Source organism: Vicugna pacos, chromosome 26, assembly GCF_048564905.1.
Source record: "Vicugna pacos chromosome 26, VicPac4, whole genome shotgun sequence".
NCBI lineage: Eukaryota > Metazoa > Chordata > Mammalia > Artiodactyla > Camelidae > Vicugna > Vicugna pacos.
This window is the reverse complement of record NC_133012.1, coordinates 15,470,691-15,482,775: the sequence shown is the minus strand read 5'-3', so window position 1 is coordinate 15,482,775 and position 12,085 is coordinate 15,470,691. Positions and strand designations below refer to the sequence as shown.

The following is a 12,085-nucleotide window of genomic DNA, read 5'->3' as shown; positions in this document are numbered from 1 at the left end:
TTTTGAAGATGAGGGAGGCCAGCAGCAGCTCCAGAATTTCAGTCTTGGAAAGGCTTCAGGGGGAAGCCTGGAGGGGAGGGCGGGGGGGTGGTGGAAGGTGGCAGGGACCCGGTGGCACGGGAGGCATGCTCGCCCGCGGTGTGGCAGCCTGTGAGGGCCCGGGTGGAGGCTTCTGGACCTAAGGGAGGACTTCAGTTACCAGCACCAAACCAGGCCTTGGCTCTGCCTTGACTCGATGGGGCTGTTAACATCAGTAAATGAATGAAGAGGCTTTGGTATGGATTTTTTGCCTGTAAATCTTTTTTTGAGTCTTTCCATGACTATAAGACCAAACCTACTGCTGATCCTGGTTATAGCCGTTCTTTGTGACTCTTTGCCAATCCTGTGTTTTTTAGGCAGTTTCAGAGGAAGGAGCAAGTGTACTTGTTCATTGTTCCGATGGCTGGGACAGGACTGCTCAGGTGTGCTCGGTGGCCAGCCTCCTGCTGGACCCTCACTACAGGACCTTGAAGGGCTTCATGGTGAGTGCAGCCATCGGGCCACTGTCCCTCGCCGGCAGCACCTGGACAAAATGGACCTCTCTTTTGGCAACTGTTAGCAGCTTATTTCCCTCCTTGTCAACATTATTTTTCTCTTAGTAGATCAGTAAGATTAATTAAAGGGGAAAAGGTGAAATAGGCTGGAATAAGGAGGTGAATTTCTTGGATTTTGGAACCAATTCAAACCAGTGCTACTAAAGATGAATTTGGAGGCAAATACAAAATATATCTTCAGTAGTTTATGAAACAGAGTTTTAAACATCATTTGTATAGATAGATTTCAAGTTTGAAATACATTTTCAAGTTTGAGGTAACATGACTGTATAACAGAAAACTGTTTTCAGAAAAAATATTTGGAGACAAAGCATATTGTGCAAGTCCTTGAAAGGGAAAAATGTTTTCACTTACTACTTTTATATTTTAAGTAGTCCTTTGCGACTCTGGTTGAGAATATTGAAAATTTCAGTGTTTGGCTGCTCTTTGCTGAAATGATGAGTGCATCCTCTCCTGGATTTTGCACCTTTCAGGTGTGCATCAGAACTTGACATGTTGCTTCCAACTGCAGAATATTTGTATGGTTGCCTGGAAGGTGAGCTTTGGCTAAGACGGAACCATCTTCTTAAAATGACTGCAGGGACTTCTTGGTGGCTGGGAGGTTACTGGTTCCTGCCTCTTGAAGCATGATTTGGTAGAAAGTGCTTCAGTGGATCCCGCATCCATGCTGGGGACAGATGCTGTCAGAGGAGCCTGATGGGGTGTGTCCACTGCTAGGTCTGAGTACGGACAGCTGACACTGGGGACAAGAGAGAAGACACAGGCTCCTGCTCGTGGGCTTAAGTGTCCGAGAACTCGCTGTTACCTGTGCCAGCACTGAGATCTTGGGGACAGTCCTGGTGCAGCTTCCCCTCCTCGGACTGAGGTTGGGGGCTGGAGTCATTCCCTTACATCTGGACGGCGGAGGGGCTGAGTTGCACACTCCCAGGGCTTTCTCACACTGTCCTTCACCACCGCTGGCTCTTTTTGATTCCTCCCCATTAAATTTACGAGTTGTCAAGGCCAGAATTCAACCAGTCCTTATTTTTTTAAGGGAAAATCTCATTGATGATATTGATGGTATTATCCTATATTATTTGGTTAAATCTTTTTTTCTAATCCAGACAATTTGAGGGGAATAAATTCATGTTACCCCTACCTCCAAAGCAGGGCTAAAACTTCAAATATGCTCCAAACCCTCATCATTCTGGGATTCTTCTAAACTAAAGATCACTGGAAAACACTCCTAATTGTTTCTTGTTAAAAGGTCGGTATTTGATATTAAACAGACAGGCAGCATCGCATACTGGGGAAGAGCTGGGTGGGAGGGGCTGTGCAGTTTTCTGGAGTGGGGTGATGAGGTGGCACCAGCCACTCGCTAGTAGCGTAGGTGAGTGTTTAACCTCTCAGTTTCCCCCTCTGTAAAATGAAGAGTGACAGTGACACCCATCCCACAGTGAAATGAGCTCACACGCGAGCGGCATGAATAGGGCCGCACAGAAAGCACTCTGTGGGTGGGGGCGTTACCTTTCCAGGCACCCAGTCCTGTGTGTTTTTCCTACGGAAGACCTTGCACTCTGCCCTTCCGACGTGCATCTCTCCGGGGATGGGGGGCGATGAGCGCTCATTTGCAGGTTACCCGAGGATAATGACCTCTGCTCTGAGCACCCTTGAATCCTTCAACATTATTGGTTCTGATCTCTTATCTTCCCTCGTTTGCTTCTCTCCATAATATTTATATTCTTTCTTGTGCAGGTATTAATTGAAAAGGACTGGATTTCCTTTGGTCATAAGTTTAATCACAGGTAAGAAATATCTTAAAATCAATTGCTGTGAATAGTTTAGGATTAAAAAAAAACTGTTTCCTGTAGTTCCCAACTGAGTGGGGGAAAATAGCCTTGTTTTTAAAGTTTCCTTGTGTATCTTACTCAGAAAGTTAAAACGCTGTTGTATATATTGTATCGCAGATAAAGTTCTCACTCTGAGTACTCTTGGCATTTATTGAGCAGAACTAATTAATGTTAAATTATTCCAGAAGAGACAGAGAAGCTTGTTCACTAATTGGCCTAGAAAGTGGGCTCTCCCTGCCTCCCACACACATTTGACTTACTAAATTATTCCAGGTTTGGAGTGCAAACATTCAGGCTGCCGGTTGTGGTTGTGAAATGCCTGTGGAACGGTTTCTTGTTGATCTTCCACAGTGGGAGTTAGACAGGGCTCGTCCTAAGGCATTTGTGTCACAGGTGAGCTCTGTCCCAGGTGTCTCTGGAGAGCTCATGTGGGACAGTGGCCCAGGTTGTGAGCCCAACAGATCCAGCTCCAAATTCAGGCTGTGGCATTTACTGTGTGGCCCTGGGCGTCTGTCCTTTCTGAGCGCTGGTCTCCCATCTGTGAAAAGGGGAGACCCTCCCTGCTCCATACGGTTACAGCAAGGCTTTTAAAACCATGTACATAAAGGAGCGTCGCTCCTTGCCTACTAGCCCATCTACTGGGCTTCAAATAAACAGAAGCTCCTGGCCCCGTCTGGTCAGTGTTGGCGTTACTGGCTTAATGCCTGACTGGTGTTCTCGTGTCTCATCTCAGAATGTTACGTGTAGCTGGTATGGTCTAGTCTTCTGGTGCTAAAATTTAAATTTAGGCATCATGCTGACAATAATTAGATATTCTGATAGACATTTTTGATTGATTGAATATTTTCCTAAAGGAAGCTCTAAATTTATGAAGCTGCCGTATTTATTTTTGTAGCTTTTGCATTTAGCATTAATTGAGCATTTATTGTGTGGTTTTCTGGAGTTCTGTTTTTATAGTTAATGATTTTTCCACAAAAGCACAATGATTCGATTTTACAAATGAGAAACTTAAAGCCCCAAAGCAATTAAGTAACGTTAAAATCACATTGCTATTTTCAGTTTTGGGGGTTCCACTGACTGCGGGGCAGTCAGGGTCCCTGAGGTAGATGTGCGGACAGGAAGAATACAGACATGGCTGATAAGTATGTGTTTTGTGAGGCAGGAATATATTAATTAGACAACCCTTTTTAAAGCTACTAAAGGTGAGTGGGACTAAACCCGCTGAGAGGTTTCCAGACAGTTTCTGATGTTTCCACCCTTGGAAGACTCCCGAACTGATCCTCACTCACTTCTCTTCCTCAAGCTGATTATCCACTGCTGAGAAGGTGAGGTTCTATATGGTTGTTCTGTAACTGCTAGCACCCCAGTCACCCTTTTGGAGTCTTTCTAAAATTCACCTAATAGTGTAAGGGACCAGGCAGTCTTTATTTAAAAATCGATACAACTGTGAGGGAGGAGATTCTGATGTACTTTTGGAAAACAAAGCTGAGGGAGGTATAAAGATATACAGGAATCCGTGGTCATGTGGAAGTAACTGCACTAGAAGTGGAAGTACCCCAGAAACTCGCGGGACCACAGTTTTCCCAGGTTGTCTTTCTTCCCAACAGAACAATGCAAAAGTGAAAACCACTAAAGTTGCCCAGGTATTTCTTCCCACTCTCCCACTGGTCACTAATTAAGTGGAAGACTTGTTTCATAAGTTCTGATGTACTTTTGAAACTTGAATGAAAGGATGCTCTTTTTTCCCCATGGAAAGACTCCTTGAATTTTATCTTCAGCACTAACACTCTCTTCTGTAATTATAGCATGAATATGTCCCTTCTCTGCCCAGACTTTCACTACAGTTTCTCTTGAAATTGGAATTTAAAAAGTTATTTTTCTACTTGTGCATTCCAGGTTTATAAGATAAGCTCTACTTAGGAACAAGGGTTGCTTTTATGATTTTTTTTGTATTTATAGCTTTCTAATTTAAAAAAAAAAACTTGCCATAAAGTCTCTAATACATTTTTTCACAGGTACGGCAATCTAGACGGGGACCCAAAAGAAATCTCTCCAGTTATTGACCAGTTCATTGAGTGCGTCTGGCAGCTAATGGAACAATTTCCCTGTGCCTTCGAGTTCAATGAGAGGTTTCTGATTCACATTCAACATCATATCTATTCCTGCCAGTTTGGAAACTTCCTATGTAACAGCCAAAAGGAGAGGCAAGAACTCAAGTAAGTGTTTCAGTGTTTAATTTTTATGTAAAGATTTCGTGACTGAGAGTTTCAGATGGCTTTTCGTAATCGTGAAGACTTTTAGCCACACATCTACACTGGCATAATGAAGTTATTTGCTTTTTCCTGACAACACTTCATAAATGGTTTAATGTCATCACCTGACAAAGGTAGGTACAAGTTCATGTTGTCCATTTTCTGTCTCATGTTCACGGACAGGTAGGTAGACTTGACACACTGATATGGAAAGGAAGCTTCCTGGAGTCAGAGAAAGCGATTTTTGCATTTAAAAGGAAGAAGACATCTTTGGTGGATACACTCATAGTAAGAACTGCAAACACAGTAGTTCCCCCCTTATCCACGGATTTGCTTTCCCTGATGTCAGTTATCTGAGGTCAGCTGTGGCCCGAAAATATTAAATGGAAAATTACAGAAGTAAACAGTAAGTTTTAAATTGCAGGCCATTCTGAGTAGCATGATGGAGTTGGAGTGTCCCTTGCCATCCTGCCTGGGATGTGAACCCCCTGTCCAGCACATCCTGCCTGTTAACCACTTGGAAGCCATCTCTGTTACCTGACTGTGAGGTGTCACAGTGCTGTGTTCACGTCACCCCGACTTCACTCAGTAATGGCCCCAGGGTGCAAGAATAGTGATGCTGGCAATTAGGATATTCTCTTAATTGTGCCTAATTATAGGTGAAACTTCATCAGAGGTATGGATATACGGGAAAAACAGTACACACTGGACTCAGTACTATCCGGTTTCAGGCATCCACTGGGGGTCTCAGAACATATACCCCGTGGATAAGGGGGCACTGCTGTGTAACTGGGAAACTAAGTTAGAAACTCAGGTCACTCTTATTCGGATGAAAACTAGTGCTTTTATCGAGAGGGAAAATGTAATGAAATGTGGACTTTTTATAAAAAAGTCAAAAACTTAACAGTACAGTGATTTTTGAACCACAAATGAACATTTTTAAAATTTTCATAAAATTAAATGATTTCAATTGTGGTTTATATAATAACTATCAGATTTAATTGTGGAAATGATGAGTTCAAATAGCATAGATTCCATTAGTTTTATACTATCTGAATGGAAAGAGAATGCTTTTCTGGTAGATACTAGTCTAAGCTTTTGCCAAGGAACTACAAGTGTGATTCCTGATAAACAGTAATGATATAAAACTAGCAGAGCACACCCTTTAATCTCACCTGTTTTCCTACAGAGCTTTGGGATTTGTTGTGATAGATCAGCCCGTTTCATGCTTGGTTCTGAATCCTGGCCATTCCTCTCCCTAGTGTTGTGACTTTGGGAAACTGCGTAACCTCGCCCAGATGTTTCCTCATCTATAAAACAGACAAATGTCATAGGAATTCAGTGAGGAGTAAATGAGAGAAAGTATATGAAGCATTTAAATAGTACTTAGCAAATAATAAGAGTTCAGTGACTAACTGGGGGAAATTCCAAAAAATTTTATGTGGTTTTGATAATCAGAGGCTTAACCATCTTGCTGAGGCCAGGGCCGAGAGCAGGAGCTGAGATGGGTAGTGTCCGCTGCTGTAGCTCGGAGACAGAGTGGAAGTCTCCCTGCTGGACAACGGGGACCCCTGATGTTCAGGTAGCAGTTACTGCCCTTTCTAGCTTTAACATTACAAGCCTACTATTTATAAGAACCAAGATAAAGTCATCTGCAGCCTTCTTTTCTTTATAACAGAATCCAGGAAAGAACACACTCTTCCTGGGCTCACCTGTGGAAGAACCGTGCTGACTACCTGAATCCTCTGTTCAGAGCTGACCACAGCCAGACCCGCGGAGCCCTTCGCCTCCCCACGGCGCCGTGCAGCTTCACGCACAAGTACGTAGCCCTCTGGGCCCTCGTTCAGTATGGCTGTGAACTTAGGTTCTTGCACTGTTTACTACTTGGAGCCTGAAGCGTGTGATACACTGAGCTTCAAGGCTGTTTTGGACAGAAACACACCAAAGGGGGCTGAACTGCTATTTTTGCCAGTGTCTCCTCTCCCTCTCCTTTCCTCCTAAATAAGGAAATTTTCTTAGAAGTTGATGTTTTAATAGTAATGATATCTTAAAAATGTAAGTTCCAGTTTATTTAAAAGTGAGGGAGGGGGTGAGCAAGGAAAGAAGGAAGGAATGACTGAATAAACCAAATACCTTAGAGGTTAAATGTGGGAGCACAAGTGTAAGTAGTACCACTACATAGCTTATTTTCTTTTGCTGCTTAATCAAGGTCTAATGGAAGTATTTCCCTGTGGAAATAAATTAGGTTAAGACCGTGTATACTGGGATAGGAGAGCAGGCGGCACCCTGCAGACTGTCTAGGTACACAGGCTGTGTTTCATCCTTTGGCTTCTGCCCTCGTCCTGTATGATACATAGGGATGACTCAGGTCAGCAAAAAGACCAAACACAGAAACAACTGAGAAACCACATTCCTTCAACACAGCTCTCGTTGAGAAGCTTTTCTTCTCTGCAGCTTTTATTCTTGATTAGTTCTTAATTTTACAGAAGAATATTAATTCTGTCACACTAAAAAATTCCTCCATGGTTTGTGTAAAAACAGCAGCTTTGCGAGCTGTTGAGGTACACGGCAGTCAGATCTGTTGCAGTTGCGTTGTTACCAGTCAACAGATGCATTGCATTGTGGATAAAACAGTGACACCAAGTCCCTGCCCTCCAAGTACCTTTCTGAGTAAAGAGTGGATCTGCAGACATACCTGTGGTAATATGTACGTTATGTTTAAACTACACTGGCGTCTGTTAAGTGTGCAATAGCATTATGTCTAAAAAACAATGTACATACCTTAATTTAAAAACACTTTGTTGCTAAAGAATGTTATTATCTTAGCCTTCAGTGAATAGTAGTATTAACATCAAAGATCACAGATCACCGTTAACTATTAATGGACAAGCTTAAATTTCGTGAGAATTACCAAGTGACACAGAGACACAAGGGTAAGCAAAGACTATTAGAAAAACAAACTGTGCTGAGATCCTAGGTTCAATCCCCAGCACCTCCACTAAAAAAAGAAAAATTGTGCTGACAGACTCGCTTGACACGGGGTTGCCACAAACCTTCAGTTTGTAAAATCCGCAGTATCTGTGAAGTGCAGTGAAGCAAAGCGCAGCAGAACAAGGTGAACCTGTATTCGTGTCTGCATCCCGGAATGCCTTATTGCATAGGATAAAAAAGGGAGGAGGATTTATTGCAAATGTAAATTTTTGGTGGTTGTGATAAAACAAGCTAAAAACCTCAAATTCAAAAGACTTCTTTTGCAGCTGAAAGATCCTGAATGTTAATACAAACATGAATTTTCCAAGTTTACTTCACAACTAAGAGTCATTTCTTAAGCCAAAAAAAAAAAAGGGGTAATGTGCTACTTCAATCTACTTTAGAAAAATACATTATGTGCCTTCTAATTCAGTACTATCTATACAAGTAGACTCTTCATGAATTTATTCTCCCTGAAAGAAGTTTACTGATTCAAGAAAATTAAAACATCAACATGGAATTATTACTTTAAGTGAGTTTTTCCTTTTGAGCCTGTACTTTGTACTTGGTTATTATTAGGACTGTGGTTTGACAGACACCTGGGGAGACTGGAGAACGTGAAAGTACACAGTGTGAGGTGGTGTATCGTGTCGCTCTGCCGTCCCTCCCAGGTTTTGGAGTGGAATGTACAACCGCTTTGAAAAGGGCCTGCAGCCCCGACAGTCAGTCACAGATTACCTCATGGCCGTGAAGGAGGAGAGCCAGCAGCTGGAGGAGGAGCTCGCAGCCCTAGGAGAAGTAAGACACACTTGCTCTTGTTAATCTTATTTCTTGATGATCACTGCTGTGAAAGACTCTCACGACTTGAGGTGTGTGAAATGTAGCAACACAACCGTTTCCTACTTTTAGCCAGTGGACAATGTGAAACGCAGCCCCACCAGGTGAGCACCCAGATCACTGAAGAGGCACTTGATACATTTCAGACATCGGGCTTGGCTCACTTCCATGGCTTGCTGAGTTAGTGGGCTGTTCCTAGCATAAGTCACTTTTTTTTTTTACACTATTATTTGAGGGTACTGAAATGAATTCTTTCTGGCGCATACATGAAAAAGATGGGATTTAAAGTGAAAGAACAGAATCAGATATATGTACTTGTAGTAAAAAAATCTGTTTCTTCACTTTTAAGAGTAGTTATATAATGATATATATTACTCTATTTATCTTCTTTTTTGGATTTTCTAACTTCCCAGCACAAGTGGCCAGGGAAGTTATAGAATTAGGGGAAACCTGGTAAGTATATGATGACTGTGTTTACAGTGACACTGCTCACTTAGCTGACCACCAAACCCACCTGGATTCTTTGCTTTATTCTGCTTCGAGTGAACCCTGTAATACTGTCATTCACTTGCTCAAGAACTGGCAATTAGTTCCTGTTGTGTAGACCTAAATTCTGAATCGAGGCTAAATAGTTTAAATAAGACGAAAAGCCTTCCCCACCCTCCTCCTACTGCGATAATGTACAGAAAAAAAGTATTAGGAAGGAGGGTGGGATGTTGTCAGTAAGTTCTTCGTTATGGCTCATACAGCAGTCATATTCCTAGAAGAGAACTTCCAGTTTCCTACTTTCAGATTGGTATGTGTCTGAATGAAAGCTGGCAAAATATTACAGGTTGGGTTCCAACAAAGTCTATTCCATTATCCAAGTGGATAGTTACCTGCAGGTCACCCCTGAAAATGATGGCCAGAGGGAAACGGTGCTCTAGTTCAGGGCCCCAACAACAGAGATGGTCACTTCAAGGCACTTGGTGAGGATAACTCCTCTGGTTCCCCCACAGTATTCTTAGAAATAAGGAATATAAATATTGTGGAGTAAGGAATAAAATTTTAAGCCTGGTAAGTCTGGCATTTGAGATTTTTTCCCACGAGCCAGTCAATTCTACCTTTTCAACTTGCCTCCACTATGCCCCTTGCTCAAATTTAACTCTCTGCTTCTTGGACACAATGGACATCTTCCTGCCTTTGTGTGTTTCTTTTCTGTCCCTCCTGCCAGAAACACTCTATCACCAGCACATCCAAGTTTAATTCCTTCACAGTCCTGTCAAAATGCTCCACCCCAACCTCTTAAATAACTTTTCCCACTTCCAAATTCCTACATTACGTCAACTCTGCCTCTGTATTCGGAGTTCCTTATGGCTGGATCTCTATTCCTCTCTTTTCCTCATATTGCTCAGCATAGTGTTTTTGTACATGGTAACGTATTTGAATGCTTTTTGAATGAATACATATGTAATAGTTGATCTCATAACACCTCTCTTGCTGACACTAAAGGATGAAATCTGATAGAATGTATTCTGAACAACCCAATGGGTAAACAAAATATGGGATATTGATACAATGGAATATCATTCAGCCATAAAAAAGAATGAAGTACTGATAATGCTACGGTGTGGATGGACCTTGAGAACATAAGTGACTGAAGCCAGACACAAGAAGTCATATATCCTATGACTCCATTATAGGACATGTGCAAGAGAGGCAGATCCCCAGAGATAGTAAGTAGATTGGTGGTTGTCAGGAACAGTGGGGAGTAGAGAACAGAGAGTGACCACTGAGGGATATGGGATTTTGGAACTAGATTCGTGAATGGTTGCATAACCTTGTGAATATACTAAAAACCACTGAACTATATACTTTAAGAGGGTGAATTACTTATATCTTAATTTAAAAAATCAGGTAACACCTCATTCTGATTTTTAAAAAACGTACTTTGAGTTCATAGGATGAAAATCACTGTAAAATCACACAGGCACAGAAAGGATGACCACTCACCGCCAGGTGCTTTACTCATGCTGTGGGTTTTGCATTTTGTAGGAAACCTCTGCCAAGGTAGTGCTATCCTTACATCAGAGATGAAGAAAGCAAGCCTCAAAGAAACTAATTATTTTGTCTGAGGTCATAAAGTCTAGCTTTCAACCCAACTCCATCTGAATCCCATGTTATACTCACCTGGAAGGTAACGAATACTAAAGGCATGTATATGTATTAGTTACGTTTTTTCCCTGAAATTATTATTTCTTTTTTAGAGGCTGGAAAAAATTCAGAAAGTCCAGTTAAATCGCACTGAAGTGAAGAGTAATAAGCAATGTGAACCCAGCAAACACTCAGGGTTTTCTACCTCAGACAACAGCACAGCCAACACGCCCCAGGACTACAGTGGAAACGTGAAATCATTTCCGTCCAGGAGCCCTTCACAAGGCGATGAAGATTCTGCTCTGATTCTAACCCAAGACAACTTGAAAAGCTCAGACCCTGATCTGTCAGCCAACAGTGACCAAGAGTCTGGGGTGGAGGATTTGAGCTGCCGCTCTCCGAGTGGCGGGGAGCGTGCCCCGAGCGAGGACAGCGGCAAGGACCGAGATTCTGACGAGGCCGTCTTCCTCACTGCCTGAAGAGAACTTCCCGGGGAGTTCCAAAACAAAGGACACACACGAGACACTTTCCAAAAATAAGGGAACAGTGCAATTTAAGATAAAACATAACCCAAGAAATGGTACAGGTCATCGAGAATTATAAAATGTAGCAATGAAAAGGGAAAAAAGTCCAACTCTTAAGTTTCTCTAGGTGTTGAAGAACAGGAAGTAGCCATTTCTTTTATCAAATAAATATAAGGAAAATTATTGCCCATTTTGAAAAGCATTCTAGACTGTGGAAGTTTTATTCACTACAGAGCAGTGACCTCTACTGTCACTGGAGGTTACCAATTCCAATCTTCCTTGCACGGCATGTGTCTGCTCAGAAAGTGCCCAGACCTCGTTCCTTCACACTTATCATCATCTTTAGTCTTACCTCTTACTTCACTTCTAGATGCATATTGTTTCCTAAAATATTTGATGTTACCTTCTTTCCTGAATCTGTTATCAGTATTTCTAATGACAGAGCACATTTTGGTTAACAGGTAGATTTCTGTAATTGGTGAGCTTTGTAACTGCTTAAGCTTATCTTTCAGGTTTAATGATCACTTCAGCTTTTCCTTAGATAATATATTTTGAATTGTCATAGTAGTTTTGTTGCCTTTTTCTGGAATTTCATAATTCTCCTTATTTAAAAAATGCTAAAACTTATAACTTACTTTTCTCTAACACCAGTCTAATGCCTAATAAAGTAGAAACAACATTTACTCTCTGGTTCTTAACTATGAATTCAGATCATATTAGCTTTTAAAGTAACATCCTAACCTTTTATTACTATTCCAGAGACTGAATTAACAGACAGTGGGTCAACCACCAGTCTGATCCCTGCAGTACAACAGTGTGAAGTTACAGGGAACTATTTCAATAAGGGAAAGTCTCAGTTAAGAACTAGAGAACTTGGCTGTCATATATCTTTAACCAGCAGAATAGGTTTTGTCACTTTAGAAATTATGTAACTGGTTAATATGGTT

The 12,085-nt window shown here is 41.7% G+C and overlaps 1 protein-coding gene and 1 long non-coding RNA gene across 2 annotated transcripts in view; one reads left to right on the top strand and one right to left on the bottom strand.

Moving 5' to 3' along the window:
• Positions 1–11,340, top strand: part of MTMR7 (myotubularin related protein 7) — an 85,437-nt gene extending 74,097 nt beyond the window's left edge. The window contains exons 9-14 of the mRNA XM_006198026.3: positions 396–521; positions 2,328–2,377; positions 4,438–4,638; positions 6,353–6,493; positions 8,316–8,442; positions 10,728–11,340. Of these exons, the coding sequence (XP_006198088.2) occupies positions 396–521; positions 2,328–2,377; positions 4,438–4,638; positions 6,353–6,493; positions 8,316–8,442; positions 10,728–11,093 (1,011 nt within the window). The 3' untranslated portion in view covers positions 11,094–11,340. The remainder of the gene's footprint in view (positions 1–395; positions 522–2,327; positions 2,378–4,437; positions 4,639–6,352; positions 6,494–8,315; positions 8,443–10,727) is intronic.
• Positions 4,646–8,358, bottom strand: LOC107034706 (uncharacterized). The gene is made up of 3 exons (XR_012064490.1): positions 7,728–8,358; positions 5,850–5,984; positions 4,646–4,896 (listed from the first exon to the last, which is right to left on the bottom strand). It is a non-coding gene; the product is annotated as an uncharacterized lncRNA (long non-coding RNA).
• Positions 11,341–12,085: the final 745 nt, after the last annotated feature.